Genomic DNA, 18,423 nt, shown 5'->3' with positions numbered 1-18,423 from the left:
AAACACAGTTTTTCTTTCACGTATGTCGCTTTCGCTACATCACCCATTACCTCTTCCCTGAAATCAAGAGCAGAGTGAAAAAAATCCTTCATTTTCATGTACACAAGTATATTATAATAATTCTTTCCACGACCCGGACTAATAATTTTTTACACGACTCGTGAACTCAACACGTACTCAATACAAAATTAATAAGTTATAGTAGAATTGAAGAATTTTATTATTATATTAGAATTGACTTATATAGTCTTATACCTATGTTTCGATACAACTCAAACCCAACACATGACATGAAAAACCTGCTCAGTTGTTTATGCCTATTCATGGGGGACTTAGAGTCTTTGACCATGCCCCTCAGGAAACACAAGGGACTCGGCTTTCCCTAATATTGACTCTTTTTTTCCAGATCAGAAGAACTCTCATTCCCATTGTAAAAGCCCACAAAGAGATCAATCCGAAAGACAGATAAGAAACATGAAGTCCATCTGTATATAGTACAGTAAAGAATTACACACACAGTGAATGTCCAAGCAACAAGCTACTCATAAATGGCTACAAGGTGAAAGAAAAAATCATGTAAAACAAGGTACTAAAGCTCTCTCAAACATACGTGACATTCAAATATCCCCACCCATGGTGTAAAATCCTACAAAAATAAGCTAGTGAGGCATCTGATCTTTCTCATGAATAAATTACACCCCATTCTCTGTTCTGGCAGCATAGCCATTAGAACCATTCACTCCATTCCCATACTCGGGGTACTTCTCAGAGCTCTTCTGTTTCCTTTTGATAACAATGAACCAAGTAAAGGCTTCCAATAAAGCGGCAATGACGCCCAACAAAATCAGAATTCCGGTGTATATCCTCTTCCACTTCTTCTCAGGGTCCAAGATATCCAATCCCTCATATATGTTGATGATGCTTAGGACAATGACAGAATATCCCACAGAATGGTGGTAGATGTTCCAATATAACCTGTATTTGTGATCCTTCTTTGGCCTCAAAAGCAGGGCAAACACCTACAGCCATGTGAAGCAAAATGTAAGAAAGCTACAATACACAAATTATAAAGCATGGATGAAGGGGCAGAGCTAGTTGGGACAAAAATAGGCATTATGCAGAAAAGACGAAGGAAAAGAATGTGAAATGGCAAGATATGGCCTTGATAATAAAGAATGTGAAATGGCAAGACATGGCCTTGATAATACATATTAGAACCCATCAATGCATTTAATATTGACTACTCACTACATGATAAGTCTTCCTCAATGAGTTAACTCATTTAAGTTGAAATAAAATTAGAGGTAAATGACAAAGACAAGTTCAACCTCGGGCCCTTAGCTTTGATGCTAGTTAAATTACCAATTGTCCAAAAAACTTAAGTTGATAGACATGGTGAGATTAATATTTTAACAGTACACAACACTTACACATGCGCTCACATGAAAAATTTCGATAAATTGCTTCATACTTTGACTCATAATATGACAATTACCAGTCTAAATGATGAACATAAACAGTTTCAACCCTTAAGTGGTGAATTAGTGTAGGTGCATGAAAATATGCAGTACCTGAAGTGATCCAAGGCAGAAGAGGGTTATGCCGATGTTCCTGTGAGTATCATACTGATTAACACTAGAGGCTTCGCTGCCTAGTTTTAGACCCGTTGCCCATCCAGCAACCCCAATAACATATGCAGAAGTTTGGCAAGCAATATGCAGGTAAAACCATGCAGGATCTGCGGACTTGAACACCTTTAGGTACCTTGCAATCATGGCTCCAATGGGCATCAGAGTCCCCCAACTAACCGCATTTAGTACTCCGTGAACCTGAAAATATTCAATCCAAAGATGGATACAATTAGACCCTTATATGAATATAGTTAGAATCCATGTTGGTTAACGAATTTGTTTTCTATCTTTTGTTTTTTGTTCTCGACATTAACATTTCACATTCATGTAGACCTGTTTTTCATACCAAAAACAAAAAACACCCTCCAATTGCTCATGTTATTGTATAGCTAAGAGAAGAAATATGGTCGCCAGAGGAGAAATTTGAACACAATTACATATTTGCCTATGTCTAAGAACCATTACAAAGATAATAATTATACAATAGAATTAGAGGAAAATGCAGTTTACCCCCCTGAAGTTTCAGGAGTTTTTCAATTTAACCTCAAAGTTCAAAAATTGACAATCTACCCCCCTGAAGTTTCAAAAATTGGTAATTTAAACCCTCCGTTTAATTTTTCCGTCCAAATGGACGAAAATCTATGAAATTACATCATTACCCTTAGGCTTTTTTTAAAAAAAAATCGTCCAATTTAATGGAAAAACTAAACGGAAGGTTTAAATTGCCAATTTTTGAAACTTCAGGGGAGTAAATTGTCAATTTTTGAATTTGAGGTTAAAATTGAAAAACTCCTAAAATTTCAGGAGGTAAACTGCGGAATTATTAGCAAGGATCTTTTTTCTTTTTTACTTTTTTTACTTTTAAGTCTCAAATAGATGTTAATTACATGACAATTCATGAAAGTAAACCCCTCAAAAACAAATTTGACAACAACAGTTGATTAAGCCAAAACACAAGGATCATCAAGAAAACAAAACAGTTTATTAAGCCAAAAGGACAAATATTAAGCAAAAAATGACCTTGAAGATTGAATTACTTACATTCTGTCTTCGACGCCTTGGAGTGACTCCACCTCCTGATGGGGTTGTTGTCGCCTGGTCATCCTGAAAATTCAGAGTGCCCATTGATTTCATATTAGGTGAGCTCGAAGAGGTATCATGGCTGCTAGGACTACCTCCACTCAGAGGACCTTCTTGCCAGACTTGATTCACCGTTGTCGTGCCGCTATCAAGCGTCAGTGTAGCAAATATCGTCATCTCGCTATTCACAAATGTTGCAGAGAGATTTGAAACCTCGAAGCTCAAAGAACCCTCTGCCAGCGTTGTTCCATATCCAGTCACTGGGGATGTGTATGCGTGGATGGCTGAACTGGAGTTTTGATAGGCCACAAGGGCTTGTGCTCCCACCATTCCTGATCCTGTAGGGTTAATCGCCCAAGCAACCCAATTCGAAGTTGAGGTTCCTGTGTGTCTATACGCAATCTCAACTTTATTGGTTGACTGGTCATAGCTCCAGTGAAGGAAAGCGCTCAAAACAGGAAGATCTGAGCATGAGGTGTATAACTTGTTGCTGGAGAACGTATAGCTCTTGCAGGTTTGAGCGAACGATGAGGCAAATAGAGAGAACAGAACACAAGAAAGCAACAAAGTTGTCAAACCTTTTCCCATGGCGAGGCCAATACAAAAAGTCGACGCCTTTGATATATTATGCCCAGAGATCAATATCGCAAGGAAAACAACTTCTCTGTATCTGGGTATCTGCCACCAGATGACACCAAAATTGTTTCCCAAGGTTTTTTCTCTATCTGGGTTTCAAGGCTTTGGATCAAAAAGCCCTGATTCACAGCCAGATTCCAAAGAGGAGAGAGATGTGAGGGGAACAGAAAGAAGTGAAGGTGGGTTCTAAATCTTGTTGGCAGAAGAAGTTTTTTCCTGAATATAAAGAGCTCCGAGATTAAAGAATTACTAAAATGGATAGCAATGCAATAGAAGAAGTCAAGGAAGTTTGTTTCCTTCTAACTTTAGAAAAATCTCTCTCTCTCTCTCTCTTGGGTTGGTCTTCAAGTCCAACCACTCTCCCTTTCCACACCAGCCTTTTGGACACCTGCAAGTTTCCAAGAAACCAGCAATGTGGAAAGCCACCATCACCATGCCCCACGCGTTGAATCAGCAATGAGGAAAATAGAAGTCTCCAGCGCAGTTTGTAAATCCATCTGGCTAATTACAGTTCTGCCCTGCACCAACCCCGCGGCCAATGCCAAAGAAAATTGCACCACCAGCTGATACGTGTTGGATGCTTCTGGAAATAGTAATTATTTTCCGGTGACAAATTAAGGCCGTTAAAAAGTCTGCAAGTGAAAGTTATTTTTGGTCAAAAATAACGGCTTTAATCAAGAGATTAATTTCCGTCATTGCGTGTTAACTAATCAAATTGCCTCCATGACGAACGATTGTGAATATAAGAACACCTTTATGGTTTTTTTTTTTTTTTTAATGTCTAATGGTGTATTTAAATATAAAATTAACTTGTGAATTCCACATAAATTCAACATAAAATTAATATATATTTTTATTTTTCGACATATCCGTACAAATACAGTTGAAGAGTCCGACCCGTTTAATTAAATGGGTCAAATTATAATTAACTCATAATAACATAATTTGAATTTGACATGTTATATTTAGGACTGATAATTTTTTACACTAACTTGTACGAAATTAGTAGATTAGACTCGAGGGTTTTGACTTATTTAATTAAATAAGTTGAATTAAAGTTGACTTATATAATCTTATACTATTGCCTCGACATCATTTCAACATGTTACACGAACAAGAATTATAGCACACCTCGCCATATGATAACGTATATATTATTAAATTCGTAAAATTTAAATTAATGTCCAATTGATCGGTGGAAAAACAAAGAAAGTCAAAATAAAAATGAAGAACTTTCTATTATTCAGACCCAAAAAAGGAAGAAAAAAAATAAAAAATAATAATGAACGTGTTGACTTGAGCATGGCCTTTTGACATTTTGGTTGAGTTTTTCATTTCACACCACAAAATTGCGACGGAACTTTACGGTCATATATTGACAAAGCCGTACACACGAAGCAATAGCCACCTTGGTGGGGTCCACATAGCGTGCTAGTCAAACTACGTTAAACATGCGTCATGACTCATGATCCACCGACGTTGTCTTGATCCGACGGTGACCGTTCAATCAACAGTCTCTTGGCTTTTTTCCCGATTTACATTTGCCCGAGAGTTAGGGGTGTTGTTTGGTAACCTAGATTGATTATAATTTATAATTTACTGGCTACAAAAATAAATAATATCTCTAATTATCTAATACACTCATGGCCAATAGCTTTGATGTAAAACCATCACATGAAGAATTAACTTCTTTTTTTTTTTCTTGTTTATAATTATTATTTTTTTAAAAAAAAATGAGTAATAAATATAACTTGCAATTGGGGACAAGAATCATGTGCTTCCACATGGGAAATTTTTCTGGCCAACCAACCGGCCGTTTTAAAGCAAAAATAGTAAAAAATATTTAGTCCTAAAAAAAATGATTAAATGATTTTTTTTGGTGGATGTGATAAGGGTGATTATGAATAGGCTATTTCAATTTTTAAAAAAAAAAAAAAAATACTGACTTACACATTCTATTTAGGTTTTGTGCATTTTTTTTAAAAAAAAAACAGAGATTCACGTCATCATACTTAAAAACGTGATGTCTGTTATAGATAAATTTTTTAAAATGGGAATAATCTAAACTAACCCCGTTTGGCTTGAAGGTGTTTTTAGCTATCCTTTATGGCCGGTCTGGTGGTAACCGACCCACTCACAGTCACAAGGGCCATGATGGTGTTTTAGCTAGCCACCCCATATTGACCAAAGGGGTTGGCCAAGCCACCCCTAATTTTGGCAAATATAATTTTTTTTCAATTTTTTTTTTTTTTTATAAGTTTTAATGCTTTTTTTAAGTTTTTTTTTTTAATGTTTAAATAATATTAAAAACTGATCTAAAACAGGTGTCGCGTTTTTTAAGCATTGTGAAGTATATTTGTGTTAAAAAGTAGAAAGAACCTCGACGAAAGATGCAAGTTGGTATTTAGATTTATGACAGGTACCAAAAAAATGCATTTAACCCTGATAGATAACTTAAAACACAAAACGCTCTTAAACACATCAAAAACATTTTTCACAATATATTTTTCAAATAAAAATACAAAATACACTCCCAAATCATATTAACAAGAATACCCTTTGATACTTTGATACTGTTAGCTATGACTATGAGACACCCTTGTGTGGTGTCAAGAAGCTCAGGGACAAATTTCCATAAAATTAGGCAGGAGTCAACTAATCATATGTAATTGTCTTGTTAATGCATTCCAGCCTATACAATAAACTATTCTCACTGCCCTCTCTCCTGTGTTTCCAGCTTCCCAACTTGTATTTAAGAAATGCAAAAGAGCTAGGGTTAATTAATTATTAGTTAGGACACTACCAACCAAATAAAAAATTCCCCCATAAAATCAAAATAATTTTGTTCTGCTAGTTATAAAATAAAGAAATGATAATCATTCATTCAATCACCTATAATAATACCCACTTAGATACTTATATATATATATATATATATATATATATATATATATATATATTAAAGGTGAAAACCTAGGAAATTTAATTTGAGAAATTGACCCAAGCTTTTTTTTTTTTTTTTTGGTCAAATAAGGACCTATGACTATGAGGCACTCTCCGTCCAAGTCTTAATGGGGTTTTTTTGCCAAGTGGCCTACTTTACACATAAAAACCAATAAGAAAAATTCAATGCTTCGTTTTGGTATAAGGTGGAAACCTAAGGGGTTGGAAGCAATTTTCCAAACTATTTTTAAATGGGAATTCAATGTTTCACAAAAGTTGACTTCCTCTATCTTTCTTCTCTGAGCAAATGATGAAAATTACAAGTAGTTGTCTATTAAGGAGTAGTTTAAGTGAAAAAAAATAATAATAATAAAAACAAAAAATTAACAAAAAATAAAAATTACAAGCAGCTTTTGTTAACAAAAAAAGGTTGTGTTTTTTATTTTTTAAAATAAAAATCTTAACAAACAAATTTAAATATAAAATATTCCTAAAAATACAAAGACAATTCTTCTTATATATATATATATATATATATATATATAATCAGGACAAGGGGGGTTCGGTGTTTTTGTATTTTCTCATAGGCTATGTTTGGCAATGGAATGAAAAAAGGGAGTGAAACGGTATTGTAGCAGATTTAATTGATATGAGAGAGAGAAAAAAAATATTTTGTATAAAAAAATGAAAAAATTTGTTTTGTATTTATTTTTTTATTTGAATAATAATAAAAAATAATTGATGTGATATAAAAAGTAAAAATATTGGAGTTGATTTTAAGAAGAATTTTTTGAGTTTTTTTGTCCAATCCGGCCCGGTTCAATCATTTGTCAAACACAGTCATACATTCCTAGGGTGGTGTTTGGCAAACAACACCAAACACCACCACACTTCTTAGATGTAAAAATAAAAAATAAAAAATAAAATAATAATTGGTATGAGAAAATGAAAAGGTGGTATTCGAAAGTGAAAAATTTTTGTTTTATAATGATTTTTTTATTTGAATATTAATAAAAAGTAAATGATGTGATATAAAAAGTGAATGATTTGATATAAAAGTAAGAATAATTTTTTTTGATAAAAAAAAAAAAAAAGAATTAAATAACATGAAGGAAAGTGAGGGGATGATAAGGAGCTTAACAAACAACGCCCTACAAATTAATTGGATTTGACCAAGAACAAATCCAAAAACAGTCAATTTCAGAAGCGGCGGCCGAAAAGTTTGTAATACGAAAAACACGCGGTCCAAGACACACGTTGTCCGACCTTCTGGAACCTTTTAATTCCCATGCAGACCTAACGTCACGACGACGGTGGCAGAAAATCCGCCCCATCCCCATCCAACTAAGATATGAGAAAGAATCAAAGCAAAGATTCAAATATCTTACCTAACATCTTCATAAAACGACCCCATTTTGCATTGCATTTAAAACAGTAGCCTTCTTTGACGTTTCATATTTAAATCAAGTCTGTCAAAAAAAATTAAATCAAGTCGGCTTAGATGGATTTATTTCTTTATTAAATGATAACGTTTGAAGAAACTTTTACGCTGACTCGTATAACTTTCATTTTTATTATTATTTTGAAAAAATCTTAAATATAGTTTAAATTATTGTAATTGTGGGTTTGTGTGTATGAATGTGTACATACTATAAGACAAACATAAACTCGAATATTAAATTGCTTAGTATTCAACTTATTTTATCTAATTAACTCAAATAATAAAATTTTAATAATAATTAATTAACTAATAATTAGTGTAGATTTACCACACAAGAAAAAAATAAAAAAAATTAAACAATCTCGTGAACAAGTTCAAGTTCGTTCGAAAAATAAATAAACAAAGTTTAAGCAGATTATCTAGTGCGGTAATAATCTCAAGCTTAGCTCATGTTCGAAAAAAAAAAAATTAAACGAATCAAATTTGAACATTCAATATTCGACTGAACTCGACTTAATTAAAGATATAGATGACTCATCAAAATTCAAAATTTTTATTATATCACAACTTACAAACCAAAGGTATCTCAATCAGATGCAATGAGTTGGTTGTATTGTATGCAATACGGGCAGTTCATGTGAGAAGGCACCCGACCTAACTTGCTCAGACAAAAAGTTTAAATACCTACTCGGATGGCCTTACTTGCCCAACCAAGTAAAGCTTGAGTGCCTTCTCAGCCCATTGCACCCTATCCCCGTCCATCCCATATCAACATGTCACATTTAAAACTTCATGTTGTTTTAACAACTTCTCACCAGCAATAATCTTTCTATATCATTGACTTCTTACACGTAAACCTTGTACATTTTCTTAATGGAACCAATTCTAGAGGTTGGTGAAAATGCTTATCTTTTCCTGTCAAAAAGGTTGTCTTCTCACGCTAAGAGAGTTATTGGCCACCTATAGGTTTCCTGGTTCCTTGTTGGTTGATCAAACAGTGCTCATTTTGTGGACTAGGCTTTGCTGTTGAACTGGTGGGAAAAAGCTGTTGCATAATAGGAGAAAAGTAGGACCATGAAAAGATGATCACGCAAGAATGAAGAAATCTCTAATGGACTATTTCATTTCATTTTATTATTTTCCCCATTCTGAGGTTGCAGTAATTCACAGAAAACTGACATATTGAACCAATCAATATGCAACCACTCTTGACTTACAAATTACAACCATTATCTATATAAAAGCCCAACACTTTCTTTGATCTCCTCATACAGACTAACACCTTTGAGGACTTCTCAATTCTATGAAACATTCTGCTCCAATCTTGGATAAGTATCCACAGCACAGAGATAGTAACCACTTCTGTTTCATTAAGATTTTAGTGTCTAATCCCTAGAGCCATCCATTGGCATCTTCAAAACAAAAAGATTGGTATATTCATCTCTGCAACACTGCCCAAATGAGTTTTTAAGCTTCTACAACACTTCTTATTTCCATTCAACAATTTTTGCAAGTATTTCAGCAATATTAAAAAATGTTTTGACCCAACAGCTGGCCCCAATTCTCAGACCCTCTTTCCCCAGGAAATCATTTTAGTCCTAAGCCCAAGGAAGCCCTAAAATTTAAGTCTCCAATGGCTGTAACCTCCAGAATCATGCTGATAATTTGCATCATCACCTCTTTACTCTATATTTCCACCGCTCAAACCTGCTCAAGCTACACCTTTTCAACTAACGAAGTATTCGATTCCTGCATCGACCTTCCAGTACTACAGGCCCATCTGCACTGGAACTACATTCCATCGACCAGAAGCATTCAAATTGCGTACAGAGCAACTCAAACTTCTACAGGATGGATTGCATGGGCAATCAATCCGACCGGAACAGGGATGGCTGGATCACAAGCTATTGTTGCTTTTCACAATTCTAGTGGTATTATGACAGTTTATACAACACCAATAACCAGTTACACCCCTTCGATGAAACCGGAGACTCTTAGCTTTCCAGTTTCAAACCTCTCAGCAATGTATGCCAACAATGAAATGACTTTCTTTGCTGTTGTGGGTCCACTACAGAATGGAACTACCGTTAATCATGTCTGGCAAGCTGGAAGTTCAGTTTCAAATGGTATCCCTCAGATTCATCCAACATCAGGATCCAATGTCCAATCAAAGGGTTCACTGGACCTTTCAAAGTAGAAACAAATATTAAACTTCAGAATGGCTGTCCTCAAGTTTGCCTCCTTCGACTACTTCAACTATCTTTGCAAGTACAATGACTTTGGTCCTTTGTTCAGTCATTACTCTTGCTATGACTATATTTACCTAAATTACTAGTTTTCACGTGCTTGTTATGTTATTGTAGACTCTCCAGATACAGTAACTTCCACATTAATGCAAACTGGCTCTGTCCTACTATATCCCAGCATCAACTACTTGCAAATATTCTCATACAGAGACTCCACATTCTGCAAAATATTTTTACAAGCACAGTTTATCCAAGATGCTAGCTTAGACTATAGAAAAGAGGATCAAAGGACAAAAAGAACAGGACTCACAAATTAGCAAAAATGATCTATCAATAATTCCTACATTCAAGTGAACCATCCTTTTAACAAGATGAATAGTTTTAACCTATTTATGGTCCAAACGTGCATAAACACTGACAGAAGCTTATTCTTTTTCTTTTTTTTTTGATAAGTAATAACTGACAGAAGCTTATTCTAATACAGATAAATGAAGTGAACAGTCATGTTCATTAGGGCTATGTATGTGTGACGACATTACCCAGCAAATTCAACAGCTCCTCATGCCTGGGCTTTGTTACTTGTAACTCCAAAGTCACCTGTCAAGTGAGTACAGAACAACATATGTTAAGTAGATGGATTCAGCAGAGGACAGTTGAAGTTATATGACACACACTCAAGTATATTCTGCCAATGTAAAAGTTTATTCCTTTGGATAGTTAGGAAACAAAAGCCCACTAATTCAGCAAAAACTCAGTTCAGCCTGTCTATAATCATAAAAGTCTGCTCCGTTTGTTAACCACTTGTTGGGGTGTTTATTATTTGAAATTTTGAGTGGGTGTTTTATGGTGTTTTCTTTCAATGCCCATATCCCTAGTGAACTATTGACAGCCTAGTGAGTCATTCAAGCAAGCTACCTACTGCCTTGTCACATTCTCTATCACCCAGCCATTGATTTTTTCCACCCAAAAAGGCAAACACCGAAAGGCTTTCCCAGTTCCATTGAAGTGCGAACACACTCATTCAAAAATATCCTACGCTCTTCACGGTAAAGCCTATTGTGAGAGAACGAGTGCGGACTGATAAAGCCTAAGGTGAGAGGACTGTTCACTGTGGACAAAGGACGTGATATCAGTTCAAAAAGAAACATGAGAAGGGGTTAACAAACGCATCTGCTTTCTCCCGTGTGTTTTGAAAACAAAGAATGGGGCCAAGAGGGGTTAACAAGCCAGCGGAATGAAGAAAAGAACATGACTAACCCCATGGTAGATCCAGTTTAATGTACAATAACTTGCCAACTAACTGTCAACCAACTAGTTTGGACAATTTCTCTTCTGGTACTGATTTAACATGATTAAATAGATCCAACCCATTAGATAATGGGCTCCTAAACTATTCACGAAACTCACATGACAGAAACTTTTTTGAGAACTTCAACCTTATCAATGCCCATTGTTTAAGAGGTGAGAATTATTGCAAGGTTGATAATGGAGGAGGAATATTTTCTTTCATTAATATCAAGAGTCCCATGGCTCCTACTTCCTCGTAAGTTAATGAAAACAAAGGCAAGTATAAACACTTGGTGATGTAAATGATCTGGTTCAAGTTTAGATAACTTCTTCATAAGCCGATACAATGACAACTGCACAGATGCATGGGGATATAGCTATGTATTCTGGACTTCCAAAAGATATAATACGCTTACCTCTTTAAATATTTCACTATAAGAAGTCTCTTCGAATCCCTACACCAATCACAGATGAGTTTAATCAGCCTTACTCAAGGACAAAGTTTAAACGCAAGTATCATATGTTGTGTAGACAAACAAGAAAATGTAGATAAGGGGTCGGGACGGATTAAATGCAGATCATCTATATGTAAGTACAGGTGTGGCACATCACTTGCGTGCGAGATTATGGAAAAAATTTATCCAAAGAATGGCTAACTTTGCATGAACGAGCAGAAATTAAATTAAATGCATGTTAAAGAGAGAGAGAGAGACCAATTTCTGGAACAAGGTAAGAGATGCTCCGTTTGAATCTCCAATTTTAGAGCGGAAGATGTGGATCCCTAAGTTCTCAACTGCAAAGGCCATCATAATCAAGACAGATTCCTTTCCAAGTCCTTTACCCCGACTATGCTAGCAAGAAGAAAATGATCAGAAATAAGATTGAGAGGAATTATATATATGATATGAATAAGTACTAATAAAGTTTTTTCCCTTTTCTTAAACTTAAAGGGTCAAAATATTTATAAATTCCACAACTATTTAAAAAAGACAATATTTTAGATATAACTTTCAACAAGGAGTGTCAATGATCAGCCTATCCTAATGTACTTACCACATATAAATTGACAACCATATTTTAAAGTAGATTCGTTGTCATATTACTTGCTAATCATCCAGTCTGGGATAATGAAGAAGGGTTAATACAATACATAAATAGAACAAAGAAAAGATGATATTTTGCAGCCTGTCCATTTGCCCGAAGGTCCTGCTCCTGTAGCAGATTCTGCTCCCCCAACAGGAGTCTTATCCTCTATGAACATAAGATTGGATCTAGATAAACTTGGATGACATCTGTGTTTCTAAAACCTGAGTACTGGACTCAAGAAAAGATGATAACAATAAAATCTCTAATACAAAAGTGATTGTCAAAATATTAATTAAATTATTAAATTCACCATTTCTTATCAGCTTAAGCTTTTGGAATAAGTGGCGATTTACATGGTACCAGAGCAAAGGTTTTGAGTTCGAACCTGACTCCATAATTTCAGTTAACAATTTCACGTGTTGGGCCTCACTTATTGAGAAGGAGTTTAAGCTCCATGTGGGGAAAGTGTTAAAAAATCAGTTAAATTAGTAAATCTGCAATTTCCTATGAACTTAAGCTTTTGGGATAAGTAATGATTCAACAGTGATAATCACCAATGAAAGTTAAGGTCAAGAAAAAGGTCTACACCTTCACAATCACATGAGACACTTTCGTTTTTTTTTTTGGTAAAGTATGATTCCAGGTTCACTCCCAAAATCTAAATACATATATACATCTACACATACATACAGACATACATGTACATATGTTTATTTGTGACTCTTACTAAATATGGCATGCTCCACTTGCTGCATGTCAGAACTCATTACATAACTATATATGATTTATTCACAGCTTCCCTTTCCTAAAGAATTATTAAATGCATAGCAAAAAAAAAACAAGGAAAACAAGTGAAACCCAACTCCCAGCATAAGGATTATGAATATGCCAAAATTGCTTACATTGAAAAGGCATATAAATGGAGACAAAAGTAAAGGAAAAGACAGTTGGCAACGATATAAGCACTTCACCCACTAAATTAGCATCTGTTTATCATCAGAAGTAAGTAGAGGTCACTGTACCTTTTCGGTTCAGCTATCATTATTTCAATTTCTGCCATATGGGGATCATCCAAGTCGTTCATGTATAGGTTCACATCACCAACCATGGCTGGAAAAAGAGTGTAATTCTAGTTAATCTTAGAGTGTTCAAATGAATCACTATATTTGTATATGGGAAGCAAAATTTACTCTATTTATTCAAGGGTAACTTATTCATCTCGCAGACTAAAAAAGTTTGGTTTTTTTTTTTTTTTTTTTTTTTTTTTTTAATACCCCAATTTATCAGAAAACCAACAAAAGGGTAATTGGCAAAAAGGGCGCAAATTTAACTGACCTTCAACATGGGGGTCTCCATGAGTGAACTCTCCAACAAGCATCTCCTTATCCAATACAATGAAAGTCTGCTCTGCAAAACCCACCCCCAAATCCTTAATGATTCCCACACAATACAACAAACCCAGTCTAGCTGTGCCACAAGAAATCAAAAACACACCCAGATATAAAAAGTACAATCAAAACCGAGAAAACCCAACTGAGTTTTATGTGCAAAAACCCATGCCCAAAACCTTAATCATCATTCATATATAATGAAACAACATATTCACATTCATTTGGTGCGCTAAAAGATCGAAAATCAGACACACACACACAGACAGACATCGAGAGAGAGAGAGAGAGAGAGAGAGAGAGAACTGTGGGGGTCTTGGGTCCAGGAGAGCTGCATGTGAAATTCCTGGTCAAGGGTGAGGGGCTCAGAGCCGGTGGCTTCAAGGAGAGCCGGGTCTTGCATCCACTCATGGTACTTGGGTACGTGTGCTTCCATGTACGGTACCATTATCACCTTCTTTCCCTCCAAACTCACACTGTTTTTCTCCATCTTTTGCTCTCTCTCTCCCTCTGTTATTCGCTGCTCGCTCAAATTCCTTTGTCTTGTCCCACAGACAGAAAGAGAACACCTCGTCGTCAGTGCTGTTCCTTCTTTCAAATGAACGACCGCTCCGTTTTTCGCCAGCTTCTCTCATCCTCTCTCACACGCAGAACGACATCCCGTTTTTCACCTATTCAAAGGTACAACTTGTCCTTGTAACACATGGACACTAGTTATAAAAAAAATTAGTTAATTTTTTCAAAAAAATAGAATCATGTATAAATTTTAATTTTACCTAATAAATAAGTAATGTGAGCTTTTCAGCTCCTATAAGTGCCTCAATCTCCTCCCTTAAACTTTAGCATAATCGTCACGTCATACAGTGCTCCAATACTACATAGTATTACAACCTAACTTTGATACCAAGTTTAATGATCTTGGAAAAGCACTAGCTATATTTACGCTATCAATCTATTACTCTAAAAAGACTAATCAATTTTCATTTTACCTATATCTTTATAAAATATTCACTCTTAGGCAGGGATGGATCTAGCTTTCAATTTTGAGGAGGATCAAGGGCTAAAATTTTTTTGGGGAGGGACCAATTGGGAAAAAATATCTTCTTCTTTTTTTTTTTTTACCTTAATTTTTTTTCTTATAATTTGGGGAGATCAAACTACTCCCAGTCCCTTAATAGATTCGTCTCTATCTATAAGGAGTTGAGATTTTCGGCTACCATGAGGCAGCCAAGCGTCAGACATGACCTTTTTTTTTTTTTTTTAATTAAAGAAGAGAGATATTAAAGTAAAATTTAAATTTGAGGTATTAACACTAAATTTAGGATAATAAAATCATTTTTAAGTGATACCATCCTTAAATGGTTAACCTTCCACCCATAGGTTTTAGTTTTAAATCAAAAAATAAATTTTGAGACATTAGAAATTAAATAATAACTTATAAAAATTTAATTAAAAAAAAAAAAAATCTAGTAGGACTAGGAAGAGAGATTTTTCTACAATTTTTTTCTTTTTTTTAATAAAGTCACACCAGACTTTGACAAACACTTATCTGACTCTTGGCAACCTGATAGCAGGACTCATCTATAAGACTATAGAGTATTCATCTAGTCTTCTTTTCAATGTGAGACCAAAGTATTACGAGGGTAGAGTGGATGTGATATTCTTGTGAGCCCAATTATAGGCTATGATACTAGCTATTGCAGTGATTGAAAAAAAAAAAAAAAAAAAAAAAAAAAAAAAAACTAATATTTGATTCATTAACTAATTTATAGTTAATGTTTTCTTGAAAGAGTCATTTGAATATCCTTTCCTTTTCTTCTATAAATGACTCATTTTAATAAATTTTAAGAAAAAGAAAGTAAATTGTATATCCACTTCCAACCGAAATGTAGTGATTACCCGTGATGATTATTCCTTCCAAATGAATTTGGATGGCACATTCTTTGACACCTATCAAAGGTTCAAATCAAAAGTTTCTTCGACAACTATCACTAAGGTGTACTTACCACAACTTAATCTGGTGGTGATGCAATAAATAATTACCTTAGGCTCACTCAACAGCTTAAAATAATTAGAGGGCTAAAACTCACTCAGTGGCAAGCATTCAAGAGACAATCCTATGGGGTCTCTCATAAAAAGGGGACACACGTTCTATGATACTATTGGATATTTTATGATTATAGTAAATCTCAGATCATGTGTTTTTGTTTTTCGCTTATTTTACTTTGTTATGTTGTGTGAATAATATTATCGGCTAGTTATCAATGGATTGGTTTGAAAGTATTACTAGCAACCCTATTAAGATGGATCGATTTGATCGGTATAGTTTTGGGGGCGTTACATTGACAGACACGCATATTCTCTCATTTTTCACTTTCTCTATTCAGCTTTCTCTCAAAGAATCATTTACGGACTTAATTAGCATTGGAGGCTTCTCTGGTCTTTTCGGACCAGCAATTTTCAGTTACTTTTTTCGTCATTTTGCAAGAGATATGTCGTTAATCCGGCCATCCAAAACTATGCTTCAACATAATCCAAAAATGATTGAACTTGAGCTTCGTCCAAGTGGGTGCACATGTATGTATGCTGTAATTGTTGGAGTTTCTAATTGGACTATTTCACTTATCACCATCGATTGCTTGGCTTCAAAGCTAAGCACAATCATCCATTTCCCTTCAAGACTTCCTTTCCTAATTCCACCAAACAGGCACTTTAATACTGCCTTACCTTCAAAGATAAGCCCACACTTTATTCTCCTAAAACGCTCAATAGCCATAATGACCCTCACTCTCCACACCCCTCCAAAACATCATTACCAAACACATAAATGTTAACAAAAGCTTGCCAGCCTCCCCATTCAAGGCACTTCTAGTTATACTACTCCTCACTCTTCTAGCTAGCTACCACCACCATGCTCCTCCTCATCTTCCTCTTCCTCCTCCTCTCTTCCCATCTGGACGTCGCATTCTCCGCCCACTGCACCACCGTCACGGCCACCAAAACTTTCCAAAAATGCATGACACTCCCTACCCAACAAGCCTCTATAGCATGGACCTTCCACCCCCACAATGCCACTTTAGACCTTGTTTTCTTTGGCACCTTCATTTCACCCTCCGGCTGGGTTGGATGGGGGATTAATCCTACCTCCCCCGGAATGACCGGGGCACGTGCCTTAATCGCCTTCCCGGACCCGAATTCCGGTCAAATCATCCTCCTACCATTCATCCTAGACCCTACTGTAAAGCTCCAAAAATCCCCTCTCCTTTCACGCCCCCTCGATACCCATCTTCTCACTTCCTCCGCCACCTTATACGGCGGCAACATGGCCACAGTTCACAACGGTGCTACCATCCAAATCTACGCCACGTTGAAACTTGTACCAAACAAAACAAAGATCCACTATGTCTGGAACCGTGGACTCTATGTCCAAGGCTACTCACCAACCATACATCCAACCACCTCCAGTGACCTATCCTCCATTGTCACCATAGATGTCCGGTCCGGCTCCTCTGCTGCCCAACACGACAACATCAAAACGCTGAGAACTGCGCACGGAATCATAAACGCCATCTCATGGGGGCTTATTCTGCCAATTGGGGCGGTGACAGCGCGCTACCTTCGGCACATACAAGCGCTGGGGCCTGCTTGGTTTTATGTTCATGCAGGCATGCAATTGTCTGCGTTTTTCTTAGGAACTGTGGGGTTCGCCATCGGCATTCGGCTCGGCGAGCTGTCGCCGGGTGTGGAATATGGGCTTCACAGGAAGCTTGGTTTTGCAGTATTCTGCTTAGGAGGGCTGCAGACACTCGCTCTGTTGTTTAGGCCTAAAACCACAACCAAGTTCAGAAAGTACTGGAAATCTTACCACCATTTTGTTGGGTATTCTTGTGTTGTTCTTGGGGTTGTGAATGTTTTTGAAGGATTTGAAGTGATGGGAGCCAGCAGGTCATATTCAAAGCTGGGATATTGTCTGGGGCTCTCAACCTTGATCGGTGCCTGCATAGCTTTGGAGGTGAATTCATGGGTTATCTTCTGTAGGAAAGCCAAGGAAGACAAGCTGAGGAGAGAAGGATTAATTGGGAGCTCTGATAAAGGAAGTGGAATTCATAGTTGACAACTCAGAAATTTTGTGTGCTTCAAAATTCAAATGGTTCTTCATGCTCCTGCATGGAACTTAATTTTGTGAAAGTAGGTGGATCTTGACGATCTTTGTCAATTTTCATGTTCAATATATATAATGTAAGGATTTTTTTTTCTTCTTCTTCTTCTTTTTTTTTCCCTTAATGCTGCTTGATGTAACAGTTTCATGGATCATATTTATAGCCAACTACATGTTAAAACATTAATGTTTCAATTTGGTGTTGTATTAATTACATGTAAAAATTATATCAAATTCAAGATATTATTAAAAGATAGAGTGTTTGACAAAGCAAGAATTAATTCAATTTGGTGTTGTATTAATTTTTAAAAATAAATCAACTCATGAATGTAGGATTAATCGTATGACCTAGATTGACAATGAAAAGGACAAAGCAAGGGAGACTAAAAGAGATTGTGTCAAGAATGGGATTTGAACCCATGCCCTTTCGGACCAGTACCTGAAACTGGCGCCTTAGACCAACTCGGCCATCTTGACGTTGTTGATTCTTAGGACTTTGGAAATAATTATATACAATACAATGTTT

The 18,423-nt window shown here is 35.9% G+C and overlaps 3 protein-coding genes, 1 non-coding gene and 1 pseudogene across 5 annotated transcripts; 2 read left to right on the top strand and 3 right to left on the bottom strand.

Moving 5' to 3' along the window:
- Positions 1 to 464: 464 nt before the first annotated feature.
- On the bottom strand, positions 465 to 3,691 carry LOC132180676 (cytochrome b561 and DOMON domain-containing protein At5g47530). Its single transcript, XM_059593577.2, has 3 exons — positions 2,673 to 3,691; positions 1,572 to 1,829; positions 465 to 1,019 (listed from the first exon to the last, which is right to left on the bottom strand). Exons 1-3 carry the CDS (start codon positions 3,297 to 3,299, stop codon positions 693 to 695), a joined length of 1,212 nt encoding a protein of 403 aa, XP_059449560.2. The 5' UTR covers positions 3,300 to 3,691; the 3' UTR covers positions 465 to 692.
- Positions 3,692 to 8,344: 4,653 nt separating this feature from the next.
- Positions 8,345 to 10,161, top strand: LOC132183387 (cytochrome b561 and DOMON domain-containing protein At5g47530 pseudogene; annotated as a pseudogene).
- Positions 10,162 to 10,260: 99 nt separating this feature from the next.
- LOC132183386 (Acyl-CoA N-acyltransferases (NAT) superfamily protein) lies at positions 10,261 to 14,308 on the bottom strand. 2 transcript variants are annotated; one of them, XM_088517020.1, is made up of 6 exons: positions 14,045 to 14,308; positions 13,686 to 13,817; positions 13,373 to 13,460; positions 11,978 to 12,110; positions 11,681 to 11,719; positions 10,261 to 10,574 (listed from the first exon to the last, which is right to left on the bottom strand). In XM_088517020.1, the coding sequence occupies exons 1-6, from the start codon at positions 14,226 to 14,228 to the stop codon at positions 10,494 to 10,496; spliced, it is 657 nt and encodes a 218-aa protein (XP_088373146.1). In that variant the 5' UTR covers positions 14,229 to 14,308; the 3' UTR covers positions 10,261 to 10,493. The 2 variants fall into 2 exon arrangements, with proteins under 2 accessions (XP_088373146.1, XP_059452797.2); XM_059596814.2 differs by having other exon boundaries at positions 13,686 to 13,757.
- A 2,252-nt stretch (positions 14,309 to 16,560) lies between these two features.
- LOC132182504 (Auxin-responsive family protein) lies at positions 16,561 to 17,985 on the top strand. Its single transcript, XM_059595769.2, has one exon. It carries the CDS (start codon positions 16,650 to 16,652, stop codon positions 17,850 to 17,852), a length of 1,203 nt encoding a protein of 400 aa, XP_059451752.1. The 5' UTR covers positions 16,561 to 16,649; the 3' UTR covers positions 17,853 to 17,985.
- A 308-nt stretch (positions 17,986 to 18,293) lies between these two features.
- TRNAL-CAG (transfer RNA leucine (anticodon CAG)) lies at positions 18,294 to 18,374 on the bottom strand. Its single transcript has one exon. It is a non-coding gene; the product is annotated as a tRNA-Leu (tRNA).
- Between the last annotated feature and the right edge of the window lie 49 nt (positions 18,375 to 18,423).

This window comes from Corylus avellana, chromosome 5 (genome assembly GCF_965113065.1).
Source record: "Corylus avellana chromosome 5, dhCorAvel1.hap1.2, whole genome shotgun sequence".
Classification (NCBI taxonomy): Eukaryota; Viridiplantae; Streptophyta; class Magnoliopsida; order Fagales; family Betulaceae; genus Corylus; species Corylus avellana.
This window is presented reverse-complemented; position numbering and strand designations above follow the sequence as displayed.